The sequence below is a fragment of the Drosophila tropicalis genome, unplaced genomic scaffold, assembly GCF_018151085.1.
Source record: "Drosophila tropicalis isolate 14030-0801.00 unplaced genomic scaffold, ASM1815108v1 contig_845, whole genome shotgun sequence".
Lineage (NCBI taxonomy): Eukaryota > Metazoa > Arthropoda > Insecta > Diptera > Drosophilidae > Drosophila > Drosophila tropicalis.
The window spans coordinates 2,281,725-2,303,864 of NW_027173338.1; the positions used below are offsets into that span (position 1 = coordinate 2,281,725).

At 35.8% G+C, this 22,140-nt stretch overlaps 3 protein-coding genes across 8 annotated transcripts in view; 2 read left to right on the plus strand and 1 right to left on the minus strand.

The window, feature by feature from the left end:
* Pde1c (Phosphodiesterase 1c) overlaps window positions 1-22,140 on the minus strand; it is a 105,414-nt gene that overhangs the window by 40,046 nt on the left and 43,228 nt on the right. The window contains exon 1 of one of the 5 annotated variants that reach the window (XM_068295810.1): window positions 15,402-15,818. The exons of 1 other annotated variant lie outside the window; for it this stretch is intronic. In XM_068295810.1, coding sequence (XP_068151911.1) covers window positions 15,402-15,612 — 211 coding nt within the window. In that variant the 5' untranslated portion in view covers window positions 15,613-15,818. Of the gene's footprint in view, window positions 1-15,401; window positions 15,819-22,140 lie in introns of those variants that run through there. 3 more of the 5 variants (XM_068295812.1, XM_068295814.1, XM_068295815.1) reach the window with 3 other exon arrangements.
* Window positions 626-2,576, plus strand: Mal-B1 (Maltase B1). The gene is given in 4 exon segments (XM_068295819.1): window positions 626-1,810; window positions 1,867-1,879; window positions 1,882-2,212; window positions 2,278-2,576. Coding segments are annotated over 4 exon segments (1,749 nt in total). The 3' UTR covers window positions 2,498-2,576.
* On the plus strand, window positions 4,439-9,218 carry LOC137581531 (maltase 2-like). Of its 2 annotated transcripts, XM_068295817.1 has the most exons (7): window positions 4,439-4,481; window positions 4,746-5,905; window positions 6,022-6,172; window positions 6,382-6,577; window positions 6,641-6,781; window positions 8,853-8,936; window positions 8,992-9,218. In XM_068295817.1, exons 2-7 carry the CDS (start codon window positions 4,763-4,765, stop codon window positions 9,116-9,118), a joined length of 1,842 nt encoding a protein of 613 aa, XP_068151918.1. In that variant the 5' UTR covers window positions 4,439-4,481; window positions 4,746-4,762; the 3' UTR covers window positions 9,119-9,218. The 2 variants fall into 2 exon arrangements, with proteins under 2 accessions (XP_068151918.1, XP_068151919.1); XM_068295818.1 differs by lacking the exons at window positions 8,853-8,936; window positions 8,992-9,218 and adding an exon at window positions 6,886-7,114.

Below are 22,140 nucleotides of genomic sequence, written 5' to 3' on the forward strand. Positions count from 1 at the left end.
CAAAAAACGTTTTAGGCTTAGTAATGAATAAAGTTCATCGCTTTAGAAGTGCGCTTCAAAAATGAAGTTGAAAACTTCTTAAAATTTAATCATTACATTTAATTTTATTATTCTAAAGAGATTTGATTTTTGACTTTTCCCAGTTTGCAATCGATTATAATCCAAGTCATAACACGTCATTTAACTTTTGATGAGTTTCCAACTGCTTTTGTTGGTTTTGGGCAAAAAAGAAAAGTTATAAGTTTCGGCCAACATTGATGTCGGCCATCAGCATAAAAGCCAAATGCTTAACTGGCTTTCAATTTGATATTGATTTCAATGCTCAATGTCAAGGTTGGCAATAAACTTTCCGCTGCAAGAAAACAATGAAATAATAAAAAGTAAAGAAATGTTCAATGGGATAATTCATCCTACAATAGATTAACCAATACTCCCCCATTAGTGCAATTGTACAAATATTTTGTTAGAGCTAATTGAGTAGAGCAAATAAACAAAACCGGTATTGAAAAGCCGGCAAAAAAAAAAAAGTATAAAAGCCACTCAACTTCAAACGAAAGCACAGTAAAATAGTGAAAACATTGTAACAGTGAAGATGAGAGGAAAAGTTAGTCGAGCTACAACAATGATGTGGTTGAGTGTGGTTGTGGTCATTATGGGACTGGGATTGCTGGCCGAGTCTCGATTGGTGTTCAAGGATCCGGATGAAATTAATAATTGGTGGCAACATGAAGTTTTCTATCAAATCTATCCCAGATCCTTTAAGGACAGCAATGGTGATGGCATAGGAGATCTTCCAGGCATTACCTCGAAACTTGAATATTTTAAGGAGACAGGCATTAAAGCCGTTTGGCTAAGTCCCATCTTTCAATCACCCATGGTTGATTTTGGCTATGATATATCCAACTATACGAATATACAACCAGAATATGGAACACTGGATGATTTTGATAAACTGATAGACAAGGCTAATCAGTTGGGTATAAAAGTGATTCTTGATTTTGTGCCCAATCATAGCTCAAATCAACATGAATGGTTTAAGAAATCAATTGCACGTGAGTCTGGCTATGAGGATTTCTATGTTTGGGAAGATGGCATTGAGCTGGAAAATGCCACTCGTGTGCCACCCAATAACTGGAGATCTGTATTCTCCGGCTCTGCCTGGGAATGGAACGAAGAACGTGGACAATATTATTTGCGTCAGTTTACCTATGCCCAGCCTGATCTCAATTATCGTAATCCTGCCGTTGTCCAAGCCATGGATGACATAATGTTGTACTGGCTGAACAAGGGAGTGTCTGGTTTTCGTATCGATGCCATTATCTATATCTATGAGGATCAAGAGTTGAGAAATGAACCATTGAGTGGCACTACCAATGATACCAATTCATATGATTATCTTGATCATATCTATACAATAAATCAACCAGAATGTTATGCTCTACTTCAACATTGGCGTCAATTATTGGATAACTATACAAAAAGCCATGGGGGTCCTTTGAGAATTATGATGACAGAGGGCTATGCCGATCTAAAGCGTTTAATGGACTACTATGAAGATGCCCAGGGCAGAGACGGTCCTGAATTTCCATTTAATTTCGATTTCATAACCGAATTAAATGCCAATTCAACAGCCGCAGATTTTGTATTCTATATAGAAAGATGGTTGATCTATATGCCACATGGACATGTCGCCAACTGGGTGATGGGCAATCATGATAATCCAAGAGTGGGCTCTCGTTATGGTGCAAAGACTGTTGATGCCATGAACATACTATTGATGACCTTGCCGGGCATTGCAATTACCTATTATGTAAGTTTTAGAAAAATTATTATTTTTTTATATTTTATATTCATTCTCTTGTTTAGGGTGAAGAGATCGGCAGTTGGACTATCGTAATATGAGTTATGCACAAACAGTAGATCAACCTGCCCTTGAAGCTGGCCCTGTAAATTATAAATGGATCTCACGTGATCCTGAACGTACACCCATGCAGTGGTCCAATGGTCAAAATGCTGGCTTTTCCACGAATAGTTCTACTTGGCTGCCCCTTAATCCCAATTATCTTCAACTAAATCTTCTGGCCCAACAACAGGCCCGTCGTAGTCATTACAAAGTTTATAAATCTCTTTTGAAATTGCGACAATTACCAGTACTAAAATATGGCTCCTTTGTGGCTGAGGCTATAAATCGTCGAGTGTTTGCTTTTAAGCGGTATGATGGACCATCAAAAACTTTTACATTTAGCAAATTAACAAATAATCCTCTTACATTTTTAGTGAACTTAAGGGCCAACATTCTCTACTTACTGTCATCAATGTGGGCAATCGCACAGAGCAAGTGAACTTGAGTGATTTCATTGATCAGCCCAATCATCTTAATGCTCTGATTGTTGGTGTCGATTCGCAACATTATGTGGGTGAACGCCTAAACGATGAGGCTATAAAACTTGATTCCCATGAGGGTATAGTCATTAGCTTAAAGAAACGATTGTTCTAAAAATATTAATATAACTTTCAAGATAATCTATTTATTATTTGTCAACTACTATTTAAATATATGAAACATATTTATCTAACGAATTTAGTATATAATTGTTTACATAAAGAGCATAACTCAAGGACAGTTCTCTTTATTTTAAAAGGTAGAAACCATTTCAATTGCTATTGTCTAACACAATTTAAAGGTCATTGACAAACTTTTCTATTAGCTCACTTAAAATGTATCTGGTGCAGGCAATCTTTCATTTTCAATTTCAATTTCATTCCACACAACTATAAGTATTTACGCGTTTACGAATGTACAAAAAGTAAATAAATACACAAGCAGTATTTTAATTGAATTGAGAGCACTTGCTTTGTGCCCTTTTTAGCTGCGTTGTAAGTGTTGTAAGTACGTGCCGCACTTTCACTCGTAACTCATAACTGTCAACACGCAGCCCAGCCACCGCCGCAATAATTCACTTCTCTACTCTCTCGTTCTCTCTCTTTCTGTCTCACTTTGCTCTCTTTGGATAAATTGTCGTTGAATTTAATTAAAATCCCTTTTGGAGATTGCATAAATACGTATGTATAGTATAATGCGGTTTTTACACCCAATACCCATAAGAGAGTATGTAGATGGGTATATTATGGTTTTAATTAAGCATTCACTCGACCGAAGGATGCATTTGTTTCTCTAAATTAGTTTTGTCGTTTTGGCTGAAGTTTGAATTTCATATGAAACTGCATTACTTTACTTCAACAGGTGGGTGATATAAGGCATCAAAAAGGGCAAGGGAACCGTTACGAAAAAGGTCCAAACAAAACGCAAAGCATTTCCAGATTTGGCGTATTTCGACTTGAATTCGGCAAAGAAATAAAAAACTAAATTACTAGCCCATGCTTTATTATGTCATTGTCTCAAAAAGTTAACCAGATGATTTTACAAATATTTCGAGCTTCTTCTGTTAAAAAAAAATTGATTAGCTTCAGAATTCTCTTACCGTATATCACATAGTTATCTACCATATATCTTTTACTAAATAAATTTTGGCTTACATTCTTCACTTGAATGTGTTAATGTGTAATGACTATTATTGTATTAGTAACTGCCACAAATCTTCAATTGAAAAAAGTCTGCTAAGTGATCCTAAGAAATCCTTGTTTCAAATTCTCTGTTGTAGCTTTTATCTATAAAGTTGAAAAGTTTTACCATTAATAGCACCAACTCTTCGAATACTACAACATAATATTTGTCTGAAATTGTCAAAAGTTTAATCTTGTTTGATTTAGTTACAATATGTGTTTCTATCAAAAGTCGCGAAAATATCCAAATATAGAAAAATCATTTCAAAGAAGGCTAAAAATGAGTGAGGAATATTTACTAATATATAAGGTAATTCTTAGTATTTGATTAAAATCTGGAGAACATAACTTGCTTAACAAACACTTTAATAATTTTGGCTGGCTAATATTATTGTTGGTCTCATAAATTAATATGTATAAATAGTTATAATGTGATTATGTATTTACTTAATGATTAAAATTGTAGAACAGTATTTAAATAATATTCGTTTTTGGACTAAGAAAGTGTTTTTTAGAAAGTAAAATATTACCAGGAACAAAAAATAGAGCTCGGTGAGCATAAGATCTATCATGAGTAGCCTTTGTAATAAGTTTTGTAAGGAATTTCACTCAAATTTAATTTTCAACTCCTTTTGCTTAATATATAGTAAAATACAACATTCTTTCCTTTATTTTCCCTAATTAAATTTGAGGTGATTGCAGGTTATTAAAAAGTCGTCGAAGTAATTTCATTTTCGATGTGCCATCTATTTTAAGAATTCGTATGTGGATTGAGTCTTTTGTTTGTGTGGATCGCAAGTTCTGGCTGCTCATGTGTTCTAGAAGATCAGCTGAGAAATTAAATGAGCTTTTCAGTCAAACATTGGCAGGCCAGCTGAGAGTAGTGAAAAGCATTTGTTATAAATTAATTATTAGAGGTAAATTATAGATCAGATCAGGCGCAATCATAAAAACAAACAGTCACACGCGTAAACAACACAATTTGCTTTGACATTTAAATTGATAAACATCTCGAATATTAAAGAATTAACGGGGCTTGAGCAAATTATTATAATTATATGGCGAGTATGGGTTTAAAAGCGTGTAACTTGTTGGATTTTTATTGTAGTGTCGCAACGTAAAGTGTCCAAAAATGATCACAATTCATCGTGTACTTCTTCAACTTCTCTTTGGTCTTTTAGTGCTAAAGGATCAAAGCATGTCCTCGCTGATTAAAACGGATACCGAGGATTTCACTGACTGGTGGCAACATTCAGTCTTCTATCAGATCTATCCTCGATCGTTTAAGGATAGCAATGGCGATGGCATTGGAGATCTTCAGGGTATAACATCAAAGTTGGATTATATTGCTGAGACGGGCATTACTTCCATTTGGTTGAGTCCCATTTTTAAATCACCCATGGTTGATTTTGGCTATGATATATCCGATTATATGCAAATTCAACCCGAATATGGAACAATGAAGGATTTCGATGATCTTGTTATGGCTGCCTATGGGTTGGGCATAAGAGTTATCCTGGATTTTGTACCCAATCACACTTCCGATCAACATGATTGGTTTAAGAAATCGGCCGCCAAGGTAAAAGGCTTCGAGGACTTTTATGTGTGGCATGATGGCAAGGTGGATAAGGCTGGTAAGCGTCAACCACCAAATAACTGGCAATCTGTATTCTATGGCTCTGCCTGGGAATGGCATGAGGGTCGCCAGCAATTCTATTTGCATCAATTTACAAAAGAGCAACCAGATCTTAATTTTCGTAATCCTCTTGTGGTTCGTGCCATGGATAATATTATGTTGTTTTGGCTGAATAAGGGCGTGGCCGGTTTTCGTGTTGATGCCGTGAACCATTTGTTTGAAAGTGAAAAACTCGAAGATGAACCATTGAGTGGTAAAAGTCAGGATCCTTTATCATATGACTATTCGAAGCACATCTATACGAAAGATTTGCCTGAAGTCTTGGATATGATTCAACATTGGCGTCGCCTCTTGGATGAGTTCTCTGCTAAAAATCCGAATGGACCCACTCGCATCATGATGACTGAGGCTTATGCCGGCCTTACTCAACTGGCGGATTACTATGAGGATGCCAAAGGAGTTCATGGTTCACATTTGCCATTCAACTTTAATTTTATCACGGATGTGAATGGCGACTCGGATGCGCGTGACTTTGTCTACAATGTGGAGAAATGGTTGATCTACATGCCGCGCGGCGGGCATGTAGCCAACTGGGTCATGGGCAATCATGACAATCCGCGTGTCGCATCCCGTTTTGGTCCGGCCAGTGTGGATGCCATGAATATGCTGTTGATGACCCTGCCGGGAGTGGCGGTCACCTACAATGTGAGTGAGCTTATAAAAGAACAAACAGAGTGCAGAAGGAAGCGTGAAAGCGACAACGAATGATGGGAAATTCGAAAAGTTGTTATCTCTTGGACGTTTTTATGTATTGTTTACAGGGTGAAGAGTTGGGAATGGAGGACTATCGGGATATAAGCTGGGCCGATACAGTGGATCCGCCAGCTAAAAATGCTGGTGAGCTTAAATATAAAGAAGTCTCCAGAGATCCAGAGCGTACTCCATTTCAATGGAATAATGAAACTAATGCAGGTGAGTTAATTATAATGAGAATAATTCCAGTTTCGTCCAAAGGCAGGGACCAGGATACTGTTCTTATTGTGGTGCAATAAACCAAATGTCCCTCCTTTATCACTTAAATGTAGATTTTCAAATGAAAAAAATGTATTAAAATTTAATCCATTATAAAGATTTGCCATACAGTTTTCAGTTTAAAAACATTCTTACTTATTTTTTAAAAGGGTTTTCAACTGCTTCAAAGACTTGGCTACCAGTGCATCCCAACTACACCAAACTGAATGTCCAGGCTCAAAAGGCAGCCGCAAAAAGTCATTATAAGGTCTATCAATTACTTATACAGTTGCGTAAATCTGCCATACTACGGCGAGGACGTTTCATTATTGAGCCCTTATCGCGTTATGTATTTGCCTTTAAACGGTGTGTATAATAGTAATTTATTTAGCAAATGGGCCAATGAATATCTCTTTCATATTTTGATAGATGCCTTGAAGATTTTGATTCCATTGTAACTGTTATAAATGTCAGTGATAAAGAGCAATTGGTAAATCTCACAGAGTTCATAAACAATGCAAAGAAATTAGTTGTGGAAGTGGCTGGAATTAATTCAATTTACGAACCGGGGTAAATACTTAACAGACACACACACACATAGACTCACAAGTGATCAACTCTGCTTGGAATAATTTCTTTCATTGTCCTATCATTTCATTTATCTATATATACAGTCAACCACTACCCGCAAGTGCATTGTCTTTGGCACCACATGAAGGTCTTGTCTGCAAGTTGGTCTAATTGAGAGTTCCTTGGAGCCCAATGTAATGAAAAAGTTTCAATTTCTTACTTACTTAATTGCATTTACATCTATTGACATGGCAATGGAAATTCAGAGCACAAAAAACCTAATGACTTTTGTGTGTTTTAATTTGACTTAAATAAATTGAATTCAATTTCGTATGCGGCACAGAGTTTCAATTCCTGGCCACAATGTCGCCTGGCAACGTGCCCATCCACCGTCCACCGTTCCGTCCTCATCCTCCATTCTCATGGAATTTGAAGCCAAATGCTGTTTGTGTTTCATTTTCGGTCATCGTGTATAATTTTTCATGTAGCAACAAAAAAGATTTATGGACCAGTGAGATTTCTATATATTTCTCTCTAAATGCCCCTATTGCCACTGACTGTGAGACGGAGGAGGGTCAAGAGGTTCAGACACAAAGTTGAGGTCCCTTTTAAAGTTTTAAATGTCATTTAATATGAGAAGTTCAAGTTGTTCAATAAATTTGTTTAGCTAAACTTTTCCTCTTGATTGCATAAGAAGGCAATAAGTCAGGCAAACGACTTGCAAATGTGATATAACAAAATGAAAGTTTTATGATTTCAAAAACTTGACAGATAAACTTTTAACTATGACACATTAAGTTGCACAAGCAATATAAATATGAAATACTTGATCTTTTAGATTTGTTATTTAAGCATTTAAAGGAAAATACTAAAAGAAGCCAAATAAAAAATAACATGCATAACTATGGCAATCATTTTGATGTTCTCGAGTAACCAAAATTAAAATAATGGCAATTTTATTTACAAGAAAATGTGAAAAATTATTCTTCTGATGGGAATTTTCAGCACTTTGAACTATAAGGATATTGGAATAAGGCCAAGTTGCCCCATGAAGTATACTATACACATTCAAAAACTTAAGTTTTAAGTCTTGCATCTAAAATATTTATCCCAGTTTAGACATTTCACAAATATTTATAATTTTATCAACAAAAGGAAAGGTTTTAATCCGCTCATTGCATACTTTAAGGTAGAAATCTCATTCCTAGTTTCGTCTTTGATGAGCAACTTAAATACACAGGAGAAAAGGAACATTGAAAAGAGTTTCCTAGAAAGTTGCAAACTAAATTTCTTACTTAAGCAGAATTCCAGCCTACAGCTAACTGGTTAAGATGTATGCGAAGTTCGAACTTTTACAGTTGAACAAAAGCAAACATATATTTGGTTCCCTTTTTAAGGTTGTTTCAATTTGCTGACTGTTTGAAAGTTTGCACAGAAAACTCGAGCCAAGGAATTGCATAAATCTAATGATTAAAACGTTTCTAATAATCAAATAATATTACCATTCAATAAGTTTTAGCTCTCCAATGTTAAAACAATTTTAGTCGCAGCATAAAATTTAATGTTTTAAAAATAATGATTTCTTTTCAAATATTTTTCTTGATAAAATCATCGAAAAGTTTTCTTCTCACATTTTGTCTATCCTTTAAGTTACCAACAAATCCTTTTGTAACTTTATACAACTTTACAGAAAAAGTTATTTAAATTGATTAAAAATTCACTTTGCAACTAGATGAAAATTATAAACTGACAAATTGCAGACAAAAATACATACTTATGTGTATGCATGTATGAAAGAGCATAATAAATCATTATTACGACCAAAGGAACAAAGTATAGACAGATTTGTTTGAAACTGTCAGAAACAATTTAAGCGCATTTGGTAGTTTGTTATTGCTTAAGCTTTAAGAAACAATTCATTGCTCATACGCCTCGTTAAACATCGAGTGAATTCTATTTTTCCATTCGCTAGCAGCTTAAAGTTACTCCTTTTCACCCGCTGTGTTTAGTTTTGCCACTGAACTGAAGTTTCTTATATTTAAATATAATATTATAAACTCTATAAACTTAGTGACAGCTTCTTGGCGCATACAATCCAACTTAATTTATCGGCAGGAGGTGGGATTATATTAAGCCAACAACACTCGGTGATGAGGTAAGTGAACATGTCTTAAAAAATAACGCTGTTAGTCTATGGTTTTGTCTTTTAGCCAGGAACGTCGTGCCTTGATTAAACAGATCATCAAATCGGCCAATGTGGTTTTAGTGGGTCTGCTAATGTACAATTTGTGGCGACACAAATGGACCAAAGTGAATTTCCATCAGCAGCATTTTTGATAGGTTTTATGCTGCGCCTTTCGCCTTTTTGTAGGTACTCATTGATTGATTGATTAATTAATAAAACATATAACCGCGGCAGGCTCAAATGTCATTAACAGTTGGCGTTCGGAGCAATTTCATTTTGTGTATGTGTGTGTGTGGTCCATGGGATTTGCAAATTAAATTTCCGCTCCTCGTTCGGGCTGAAAATGGAGCACCACTCACGGATTGAGGTTCAATGTGGCATAGCCGGTAAGAGTGATTGAGATACATTAAGCAGGAAGAAGCATTTCAATACCCAGCCACTTGATAAACTTTAAGTTTTGGAATGACTTTAAAGAGTAAAGTAAAGAAGTTTGTTGTATTTTCTGACAGTATTAAATGAGCTTTTATCGCACTTACTTATCCACAACATTTGTCCTTATAAATCCTTGCATTATAAAGCAAATGCAAGTTGCGTCAATTCATTGCAGTTTTAACGCCCATCACCAACTTGATAAATTATCCTGATGAACTTAAAGTGCAAAGAAACGATTAGAGAGGATAAGATGATGACGATTGAGAGATGGAGAAAGGAAGAGAACAAGACAGATAGAGAGAAAGAGAGGAAGAATATAGCAAAGCGTGCTCAAAGTGTCAACAATCATTTTTATTTAATTTGTTGCCATGGAAGGATACAAGGATACCCTCAGATTCTCTTCATACACACATACATAGTTTCATGCATTTGTGCTACTGTTTGTTCCACTGATTGGCAATGTTGGTAGTAAAAGGAATCGGATATGCCAATAAAATTACGCTAAAGTGCTTGCAAATTAACCGGGGCGCAAACATACGAAAAGCCAACATGAATCTCTTTGTATTACTCTGACTGACTGAGTGAGTAAGTGACTGACTGATTGCGGCAGCAGTTGTCAAAGACACAGACAACTCGCTAGTAAGTAGAATAATAAACAAAATAGAATAACGAATATCTTATTCCCTTAAATGTTGACTTCTTTTATAAATATATTTAGTTATAGAAGAAAAAAAGAGTTCTTTTAAGCAATGCTTGGAACAATTTAAAACGAATTCTATCCTGGAGACTGTCAAACGGCTTCGATTGTGCCAAATTTAGGATTTAAAAGTAATTATAATTTGTTTGATAAAGTATTTTACACGACTCACACAAGGAAGTTTGGGGTTCACGCTTCATTGAGAAACTCAGGGTACAATTTTTAAGGCCTTCATCAATAAAAGATAAAATCTGGTTAAAATTCCTTGGAGATACCAACTAAGTGAACTGTTTAATCTGTTGCAATATTGAACATAATTAGTTAATTGATAAGCATTTTCCTAAATTTTCATTAAAGTAAAAGTAACCCTTTGAAGTACAGTGACTAAAACTTAGTGGACTTTTCGACTGCCTCTAAGTAAGACTGCAAAATTTATTCTAGCACTTGTCTAAAGAGACTAGATATTTGCCTAAATTATAGTTAAGGATCTTAATCTCATGTGCCTGAGTGTTATTGGAATGTCTGCTACTAATGGTAATTTTAACAATATACGAAATTGAAATATTGTTAATTAAAGTTTTTAGAGTATTTAGGTTGAGCACATGAGCCAAATTCGGTAGTCTAGTTTTCGGGTCTAAGTTTTGTCGGCCTTCATTTATCGATTGACAGAATGTAAATACATTCTGTAAAATACTAAAAGAAAATGTTTATTAAACTCTCGACTCTTTCAACAGTTTAAATCCCCCATAAGTATTGACATCACAGTTTGAAAATCACATTCAACCCAATTTAGCTTACTGATTTGGGGGGAAAAGATTTAAGGTTCACCTGATACTAGAAACGCATCTCATTGTCGCCGCATTGTCTGGAGCGGCAATGTTCGTTTGACATTTGAGTAGCAGAGCCAAAAGCTCTAACAAGGACAACTGAAATGCCTGTGTGAAGACTTTAGTGTCTCTTGTGGGTAGGCGTGTTGTGTGTGTGTGTGTGAGGGGGAAAAATCTCGGGCAAACATTTTAGGCAGACACAAGACCCTGAAGGCTCCTGCTGGTGGTACACCTTAATGTCGGAACAACAAACAAATAGCAGCATTCTCCCCCCTTTCAAAACCCTTTCTTGTTTGTACTAACATCTCTTTATGTGTGTGTGTGTTTGGGTGTAAGTGTGGATGTTTGTGGTGCGCGTGTATTTCTGTTTCTGGCAGCCGCCATTTTTGGCCGTTGGCTTCATAAATTGCGCAGACAGTTGGCGCCACTTTTAACTGTTTTTAATTAAAAATAAAGGAAAAAAATGTGAAAAAAAAATTCTCCGCATTGGTAATCAGTTAAATGTGTGTGTGTGTGTAAGTGTGCCCCAAAGGGTATTCGAAAATTGATTTTAAGCCTTTTACATTACAATACATATTCACAGTTTTTTTTTATTGTCTCTGCTGCTGCTGACACTTGAAAGAAGTTGCCTCTGAAATTGATTGCCAATTGGGGATCGACAATAAAAACAAAAAAAAAAAAACTTTCTGACTGGGTTCTTTTTTCGTTCTTGCTTGCTTGCATACATTATCCCTTAAAGTATGCTTTAGTAAATTCAATGACAACTTTTCTACTCTTCAAACAAATGGCAGCAATAAAAGTCAACCCATGCCCACATACGAACAACTGCTCCTAGTCCTATGCATTCGAAATTTTTCTGCGTTTAGTCAATGAATGGAATTTATGCAAATTTATGAAAATTCTCCTTTTTACGTCTATTTTCGTTTTCTCAATTGTCGCAAAAGGCCAAACAGAGAAAACGAGGACAAGGCATGTGAATTATGCGGTCGGTCTCTTTACCATTTTTATTTAATTGTGTGCCTGAAAATATGCAAGAGAAATTTATGATTGGATGACACAGCGAGTTCATGTCGAAACTTTGGTAAACCGCTGAAATATATAAAAAAAAAATGGCAAAGCCAAATTAATACTCTTTAAGAATTTAAAGGGCTCAACCACCGAACTTGACCTCAAGTACATGAAACAATCAAAAGTTGGTAAAAATTGGCATATAAGAAAGTTAGATATTAAGATTATGATTCTATCTATCTATTCATATATATCTTAGTAAATTTAACCCTTCGTTTAGAGCAAGTCTTGACTTAGTTTCTCCTATAAATCTTGATAGGTAAGCTGTTAATTAATAGTTAAAATATTTTCAATAAACCTTGAGACTTTATCTTTAAATTGTAGCGAAAAAAGGTTTAAGTTATGCTTTATAAAAGTTTTCTCCTAAAATATTTAAAAAATCTGATTTTTACTCATGTTAAATTTAATTTCAATTTTTGTTTATTTTTAGAACTGCTTTAAGTAGGCAAATACGTAAGTTAAGGTAAGATTTTCATAGTCCTACCCAAAAGTCTGGAGTTTCGATTCCATTTTACAAGTTCGATTTAAAAATAAATATATTTTGCTCTAAATGCTTTAAACTCAAGGTCATTTATTGTGCACAGATAATTTTCTAGCCCGTAACACTTTAGGCGCCTTACATTCTCCGTTACGTTTTTGTGTGTGATTGTGTGTGTGTGTGTATGTGTGTTATTTGGCTCATTGGCTCAGTCACGTAGGGGCCACAAATCGTGAGGCGATTTTGTAGACAAAAGCCAGCTAGTCAAGTTAAGCCATTGCCATGCCACGCCCAGACGACTACAAACGCCCACATTTGCTATGTATATTTGGCACAACGGCACAATACACAATGTGTACGACAACGACTCCTGTTCTAAGGTTTTTGTGTTCTGTATTCTGTCCCCTGTCCTTTTGCGTTTTCAATTTATGGGCATTGCAATATTCCTAGCAGTCCTTCTCATTCTCCTTCTCATTTTTTTTTTTGCAAATATCCGTAGCATATCCTGTGGCGACAGCGCCGGCAACACAATGCAATAAATAGCCAAGTGTTTTGTTGGGGTAAAGAGCAGACTGCTTATGCTTATGGTTGAGTGTATCTGTGTGTGTCTTGGTGGGTGTGTATATGTGTCCTTCAATTGACATATTACACTTGTCTTCGTTGGCCTGGGCTGTCTTTGCCGACCGCGGACCGCCTTTGACTAGTTATGGCTGTCGATTTGTTTGCCCACCAGACTGAATCCCGTTGAAGTTTGCCGCTTCGTTTGGCTCAAGTCAGTAGCAGAACAACAGTTGATCGACCGAACGACCGTCCGACCGACCGACCGACAAGTTGAACTTATTGACAGAACTTGGCTAATTGATGTACATGGCAACATCTGCTCTTGGGCGCAGCTGTTTGAGCACCCCAGGCTAAGAACCCCACAACACAAAAAAGGGTTAAATAGCCCCAGTTTATGTATGCGGTTCAATGAATTTTTCATAGGCCTCAACTAATTTATTTATACGAAATTTAGAAACATTTCATTCATTTTGGTAAATGATTCTGTTTTTTAATTGGTTTTTATGTTGCCCACAAAATAAAATTTAGTTTACACATTTGGTTTATATTTGCCACAAAACTAAATATAAATTGCGCAGTGATTTGTCATTGTTATTACTAATAACTCATGCATTCCATGCTATTGCAGTTATTTTTTCCATAAATCCATTTCATTCATTTTTATCGTAAATGAACATTCATCTTCCTCTCTCTCCCTTTTCCATTTTTGTGGTGTGGTTGGCCAGTTTATTAGTCCTAAACCAAACACAACTTGTCCAGCAGCAACGACCTTAACCACAATCATGTAAACTATGCCCAAAACGAAGCTCACTCTCTTTTAGCCGAAACCAAAAAGTTCCTGTTTAGAATAACAATGACAGCAGGACATGGGCGTAGTTAAATTAACTGAAACTTGTCCTAGGATTATCTACTGACAACTTATCAAAATGCGCTCTTAATTCTAGACATTTTTTTGAATTATTAACTGTAGTTGTTAATTTTATGGTCACATAAGAAAGAGTCCAAATTTTTCTTCTTAATCTAGTCGACGCCCATGACAGGAAGAGATTTTGTTGGATGTGTTTAAGTGCTAGCTACCTTCTGCCAACTACCTTATCTTGGTTGAGTGGCCTGTTTTCATTTAAGGTATTTTCCTAAAAATGCTAAGCAATTTGCTGTTCGTTTCCAAAAAGGCAAAAAAAAAAAAAAAGAGAAAGGAAGAACGAAAAAGAGGAAAGTGTACAGGCAAACACCAGATACCCCAGACCATATGCAAGAATCATAAAAAAGTTTCTCATAAATTTCTACCGACAACAACAAATCCTAAATGAATTGTTGGCCATTCGGCCAAATGTGAGAGGGAGAAAAAGGATAACTTTTATAATGGGCAACCGGTTACAACCCATATACAACGCACCCATCTTCATCTTACTTGTTGGAAATTCAATTTCATTTTCAATTTAATGCTGCAATGGAGAACTGAAAGCTCTCACCACTCACCAGAATGCCAGTATACCTATGTACTATATCCATATATACTTGGGGACTTGACTTAGTAAGCAGCAGATGGAAAATTGCTCTTCAATCTGACTTTCTGTTGCCATTTCAATGGACTTACCTGCAATGAAATGATAGAAAAATATTTAGATATAAGTACAATACATACATATAAAGCATGAGCAAAATGAAAATGGCAATAAAATTAAAAATTAAAATCTGCAGCTGAAGCTGATTGGCGACGTTCACGTTCATCCCATTCATTGTAGCCCATTATTGCTGCAGAAAATTCATTTAGGGCCAAAGTTCAGTTCACTTTTTTGAACAAAGAACAAGCTAGTCAAGGTGACTCCTTTGCCTTGGCTCTTTCCGTCGATCTGTGATACCGTGGTTCAAAGTAAACACAACATAGAAATGTATATTGATTTAGACAAATTTTAAGAAACTTTACAATTTTTCATTACAATACAATGTGTTTTGTGTTAACATCTTTAGTCATCTGAATTGTATTAAAATTTGTTATTCTATACTTAGAAAAGGCATCCAAAACAAAAAAGTTAAACAAGAACAACATTTTCAAATAAGTATTCCAAAAGAAACACAATATAATAATAGTAATATTAGATGGACAACTCTTATAGGAAAATATGCTTGACTTTATATGGGAATAAATGTTCAATCTAAATTAAAAATATTCAGACGTCTAGACTATAAATTTCGTAAATATAAATGAAGTTTTGTTGCGGCCTTGAACCACTGTACGTTGGAGGGATTCTGTATTATTTTACTTAGTTCTTTTGTTTGTACGTGCTTCAAGCGGTTTATGTCTCTACCACTTTGCCAGTCAAAAAGCTTCTCTTTCGCTTGCTATTGGATCCAATCACAGAGCAACTTACCTATAACATAGGAGTACCCGTCCAGCGTTAAGACGCACTTGCGGGTGGTGGTGCCCATCAAAACGCTACTAAGACCAGCGCTGCTCCCAGCACCACCACCGCCCCCTGCAACGCTAGACGGGTACCTGGAGGACGTGCTTAGCCGTCCGGCTGAAGCTTTGTTGGAATAACCAGGACCAGAAGCAATATTTGCACTGGGACTGCTTGCCATTGTCGTTGCCGTTGTTGTCGATGCCGTCTCACAGGTATTCAAACTTTCGCGACGTGGCGGTGCCGCAAGGCCTGAAAATTCATCATTTCGATGGCTTGACGAACTGATGCCATCACTGGAATGATCACGTTGTGGATCACAGCCGGCCACCGGTGGTTGGCGTAAACGTGGACGAGTGGAACGCGTTGCGGAGGAGGTCGTGGAAGTCGATGATAAATCGCCTCTATCTTCTTGGCTAATGTTCAATGTCTGTGGCTTATCGCGACGCGTGGGCGGCGACTCATCCAAAGTGTCGCCCATTTTGATGAAAATTTATTCAAATTAAATTTCTGTTTGTAAATTTTACAATAAATTCGGTTTTTGCTTTAGAATAAAATAAGTTTTTATATCTTTTGAATATTCATTAAAACATTTTGAACCCGAACCGTTTCGCGAGTGGGATATTTTTGCCTGTTTGTCGATGTTGCGCCAGTTTTGAATTGAAATTTGCACTTTAATTCACTTTGTTGAACATTTTTATTAAATTTTTTTTTTTACTTTGGAGTAGCCTTGTAATCGGCAAAAGCATAGCACATTTAATTAAAACCAAACATTCGAATGAAAATGAAAATGCAATGAAACGTATGGAAAGCGCTTTCCACAGCACTTCTTTTATTCTCTGCCTTTCTAGCTTTTGTGATGGGAAACAATATTACTCATACGCAGCGTTCGACAAACTCTTTGAATTGATATATGTATACATACATATACTTACATATATATATATATATGTAAAAATATGTACATATGCATGTCTAGCTCTAATTGCAGTTTTTCTATTGCCTTTTGTGATGAATTTTTGTCACTGACCAACTGAGTGACTGAATGATGGACAAATTGACAGACATACTGGCTGGCTCTGACATTGTTGGACGTTATTTGATTCTGATTTTTATCGTTGCAAAATATTGACATGGCCATGTCGTTAGTATTGCTAGATTGGTCACTTTGTCATTCAGCATTGATTTTTTTCTTCTTTTTTCTTTTTGTTTTTCTCTCTCTCATTCGCTTTTTGCATATATGTCATAATGTCAAAATCCATCAATGCCAAATGTTTTATATTGTTGCGGTTTTTGTTAAGCACTAACAAAAGAGTATTATAACTCTGTTAAGAAGTTTGTCTATCAAAGAATTATAAGGCTTTATTTTACTGCTTAAATAAGCATTCTAAGAAATACCTGAATCTTATAATTTAACTGACATGAAAACAAATATATATTAATATTATACGATTTTATTACAGTGTATCGCGGCTTCGCTCCTGTTAAATTTGGCTCGACTTTCCGGTTTATTATTATTGTTATTACTCGTATATATTTCTGTCGAATATGTTTCGGTTTTTTTTTTCGTGGGGGAAACAATTTTCAATAATTTTTATTTGTTTTATATTGCTGTGTACAATTGTGGCACGTAGCGCGAATTTTCTGAAAAAAGGCGACAGTCTGAAGGCATCACGTGCCAAAAAGAAAGTCTTCGCTTTTACATCATCTCATTGGCGCATTGCCTAACATCTTTTGGCCTTAAAATGTGAGACACAAAAAATGAGCTTCAAGTCTGTTAAAGTTCACTAAACTGGCGCCATATTTAAAGAATTGCTGACTTTATTAGATTCGATTTTCTTGGCCTTTAATTTAATATGATTCGAATAATAAGAAAATATTTGAAGTGGTTGTAGTATTATCAGTTATAGAACTATTAAAGACAAAGTCAATCATTTGTGTCCTCAGAGGTACATTATTATTTAACTCATTCAGGCGTCTGTATCAAGTATGAACCTTATCCTGCTAACTAACTTACTGTACTACTAACCCTTTCGACTTAAAACTTTCTAGTTTCCATTTGGCCTTTTGTTTTGTCATTATAATTGATCCCTTAATCTAATTATTTTTATAGAGAAAGTTATACTACCAAGAAAAATTTCTATTGTCGAAAAGTTTTCAACAATTTGCAATTCCGTTTTCCTGTTTTTATTTTTTTGTAATTAACATTTTTCTTTACCCCATTAACAGGATGAGTAAAATTTTCGTTATGCCATTCACAAATGATAATCATCAAATTTTAATTATGTTGGGTTTTCAACCTCTACCAATTTGGTGGGCCCGCAGCAAAACAACAATCAAATTTTTTGGTCTTTTGGGTTAGATGTGCGGTTCGAGCATTTCACTCTCAAATGTCAAAAACAGCTGCCAAGGCTTTCACAATTCCATATTTCCCTCTCCCCACCCATTAACCATGATCCCCTTGAAGCATTTTCATCTTTAACACAGCAAAAAAGAATACAAGGAGAGGAGAAGAAAATAATGCTTATACGCAGCATTTATCGCCTTTTGCCTAATGAGGTATCAATAACGCCACATTTATGACTCAATTAATGAAACATTGTTGTGAGGAGTGAAGGGAACGGGACGGGGGGGAGATGTATATTCAGGGCAAATCAATGCCAATGAACGAAGGAAAACCATTTTGGTGAACGCATAAATCGTAAATCGTGTTATCTTTATGTGTTACTCATAGTTGGGGTAAATGAACCTCCCCAAAAAAGTATGCAAGAGTTCAGAGAACTCTTTTTCTCTGTCTCTCTTTCTCTCCTTTATCTGTCTGTCTTTCTCTGTGGCTTTCATAGATTCTGTGCATAAATTTAAAATTTGTATGCATTGAACATGTCCATTTGTGTGTTTGATTCTCCGTTTTTCCACTGCTATTTGCACGATTAGCCATTTGTATCTGGCAAAAGTTTTTGGCAACCCGCATAAATAATGCAGCTTACGATAGTTTTTGTTTGTTTCTGGCCAAAAGTCAGAGAAATTCGTCGAAAAGTTTCAATGAACTTCAACAGCCAGCATCATAAACATGTCTATGCCATTTAGCATCCGGACTGAGTAGACAGCATTGACAGATGAAGGCAAGATGAAAATCATCAACAGCAACAACAACAACAACTAGCTGACATAAACAAAAGTCAATTATTTAATTAGAAGCTGTCACTAGCAGTGCCTTAAAATGCTGTTCTGTTTTTATTGTTGTTAAAAAAAAAAACTAAGGGAATAATGACAGAGCAGATACAACAAAGTATACACAGATAATTAAAAGGGCATACACAAAAACGAAGGCAAAATGTCGCCTAGGCAAACTGATATATACACCCACATACAAAAACATAGACACACACACACACATGTATATGGCAATGACATAAGGATAATTGTATGCACTTGGCAAGTTGGCAAAGAAACGGAGCAAAAAAACACAAAAGGATAAAGTTCAAATGCGTTGAATGTTAAATTTGTTTTCAAACTGCAAGTTAAGCTGATTCAAACTATGTAGGTTGATTAAATTGAATGTGTAAGAGATATCCAATCTATGGGAATTTAATGACCTCAAAGAGGTGTATCATTAGGACAAAAGCCATGGAAACCAATATGTGCAACTGAAAGTTGTATCAAAACTGTATCATTAATGACAAACATTAAATTCATAGTATACCAAACAATTGATATAGATATATCTTATCATTTGAGGCCTGATTCTTTCTATGCTTTTATCGGATCTAGAGCTGTGTAGTAAAGAGAACTTGCCCCATAAAGTATGCAATATATTGTAAATATACTTGAGGGAAATAAGTTTCGATTTGAAGGAATATTTCTGAACTTAAAGAGTATTACAGTCTATTGACAGTTTGACAAATTGAATGTGGATCATTTCTGTAGTGTATATTTAAAAATATAATAAAAATGCAACGCTATGCATTTGACAGAGCTGTCATTTGCACTCACACATACACACACACGCACACACACAGTGACATATTTATTCATTTTAATTGTTGTAATTTCGCATAGTTGTTGTTTATCCTGGCTGCTCGTCTCTTGACATTCCCATCTTGGGGTCCTGTTGCTGTTTTTTGTGTTGTTGTTGTTGTTGCCATTGTGGGGCGCCAATGTGACGCCATTGCGGGTTTGTGTCTCGTCTCTTGTGTAAATAAAAGATGAGTTAAAGTGCGATAGCGCAAAAAGGGGAAAAATGTTGAGCAGGACAGCAACAGCAACAATAACAATAGAAACATCAGCAATACTAATAGTGTGTGTCTATGGGGAAGATGAACAGAAATAGGGGACATGTACTCGTTAATCACACACTATGTTCGTTCACTGAACGGATCGATCAGATGCAATAACAACAACAGGAACAAGTCGAACAGAAATTGCATGTAATTGAGGAAAACAAACAAACAAAGAAAGAAACGAATGAACAGAAAAACAAGTCACTTTCCTGGTCAGGAAGTGGACAATAAATTTCCATCAAGGACAACACTTTCAAGTCAGAACAGGCAACACAGAAAGTCGGCAACGACAACAGCCAACCTAAGTTGACTCTACTCGACTTGACTCATTAGCATTTTGGGCCATAAGAAACATAAGGACATGTGTCTAAGGAAGCCCCAGACAGGCAACTTGACTTTCGTCATCATCATCATCAGCCGTCAGTATTTCAATTGCAAATTGTTTTTTCGTGGTGCCCAGCTGTGGGTTAAATGCACCAACACTGCCCCACAACACACACACACACACATACACGGACCTAGAGAGAAAGCCATTTACATACACAGAGCAACTAAGACAGCGACAGAGAAACCGAGAAGGAGAGTCAGAGAGTGAGGAAAATGAGAAAAGTCGCATTATTAATTTGCCGCACCGCACGACCATAAATAAGGATGTGTGTGGCGACGTATGGTGGTGTGTGTGTGTGTGCATGTTTACGTCTGTTTTTCTGCACATACAAAATTCAAAGGACTCCCTCACATATCCTTGTCCATATGTTCTGTTTGTTTGCGGCTTTCAGTTTTTGCAGCTCGGCTCGTTTTTCCTCAGCTACACGCAATTTTCTTTAGCAATTTATTACTATTTTGACTTGCAGATGTGTGTGACTCTCTTTTGCTTTCTGTCTTTGTAGTGGTGAGTGGGTGTGCTATCCGCATTTTATTCCCTCCACTCGATCGATTCCATTGCCTAAGTATCCCTGAGTCGGCGACAATTTGTAAAGCAGGCAATTATCCTTATTAGCTGCTTATTTATAGCCATGTTTGTTCACTCGTTTTTCCCATTGATAAACAGGAGTGTGGGTGGGTTGATTCTGAATTGGCAAATAATTGGCAAAGATTAGCGGCAAACTGTTCACAACTTATGCAACAGTTGTGGCCTTAAATGATTAAGACAACAAATTCAATGGATAAACATACAAAGCATCAAAAAACAAATTCAAGAAAACATTTTGCGGCAATTATAACTTTGCAGAAAGTATTATCTTTAGATTAAAGCAGAAAACTCTTTTAAGTAGCATATGCTTATCCCACATCAACCCACTTAGGGGTCCAAGCTTGAAGACATCGACAAGGATGAGGCAAACCATTATGATTAGTCGGCCATTAAAGTATCCAATTATGAAGAATAATTGTTTTATAGGCAGCTGAAAACCATGGAGAGGCTTCAACAACCTCCAAGCCTTATCATCAGATCCAGATATTCCAAAATACTTCAAATTTACCAACCACAGATTATATTAGACTCTTAATTTATAAAAATATTTGAATGTCGTCTTACACAAATTAAAATTTGTATAAAGGTGTTTAGGAAAACACAGTCAGGTCTTCAGGTCCAAATAGAAAGATTTGGACGGACCCTCACTTATGATATACATGACTGATCTATAACAAAATTAGAAGAACTACCTAAATATCGTTTTAATACTATGAATTATTAAATCATAATTCATAGAATTTAATTTATGTGCTTGATGTTGAAAACAGCTGAGACCCATCTTTACTTTTTGCAAGTGTTTACCAAAGTTCACAAATAATTAAATGCGTACGAAGATTAACAGATACATATATATGTATGTAATTTATGTAGACTTTAATACTTCCAGAAACAAACGATCAATTTATAAAATTGTCTGCAAGGCTATAAAAAAGTCCCTTTACAGTACATTCTGTGTTTTTTTTTTTTGAATGTCAAAGAATTTTCTCAACTTTGCAAGACTTTTCTCGAGTCAAGGCTTTCCTTTAGGCACTTTTCCAACAGCTTTAAGTCATATGAAATTAATGCATAATAAGTTGAGCCCACTTGACTTGGGGGTGAGGGTTGGTGTGTGTGTGTGTGTGTGTGTTTGTCTAAATAAGAGGAAGAACAAGTATTGGAGGAAGTGTTGAAAGCTTTCTTTTGGGCAACTTTCACAACATAAAGCACATTGTCAAATCAGCGACATTTTTATTACTGCCTGAGTGTAAAGCGAAAACTTCCTTTTGTGTGTGTTTTTGGTGCTTTGGTCCTTTGGCATCCAGCCTCCTTGCCACATCCATGCCATACAAACGTACATACATGTATGTAAATACAAAAGTCTTTTTCTTTTTCCATCTTTCTCTTTCTTTCATGCTGATGATGATGTCGTTATTAAACGCATAAATAAATTGTAAAAAAAAAAAAAAAAAAACAA

Excerpts from the sequence above, each read along its gene's own strand:
- LOC137581531 (XM_068295817.1), top strand. The coding sequence starts at position 4,763 with ATGTCCTCGCTGATTAAAACGGATACCGAGGATTTCACTGACTGGTGG. Across the intron at positions 6,173-6,381 it reads GAATAATGAAACTAATGCAG|GGTTTTCAACTGCTTCAAAG; the intron begins GTGAGTTAATTA and ends ATTTTTTAAAAG. Across the intron at positions 8,937-8,991 it reads CAACAACACTCGGTGATGAG|CCAGGAACGTCGTGCCTTGA; the intron begins GTAAGTGAACAT and ends TTTGTCTTTTAG.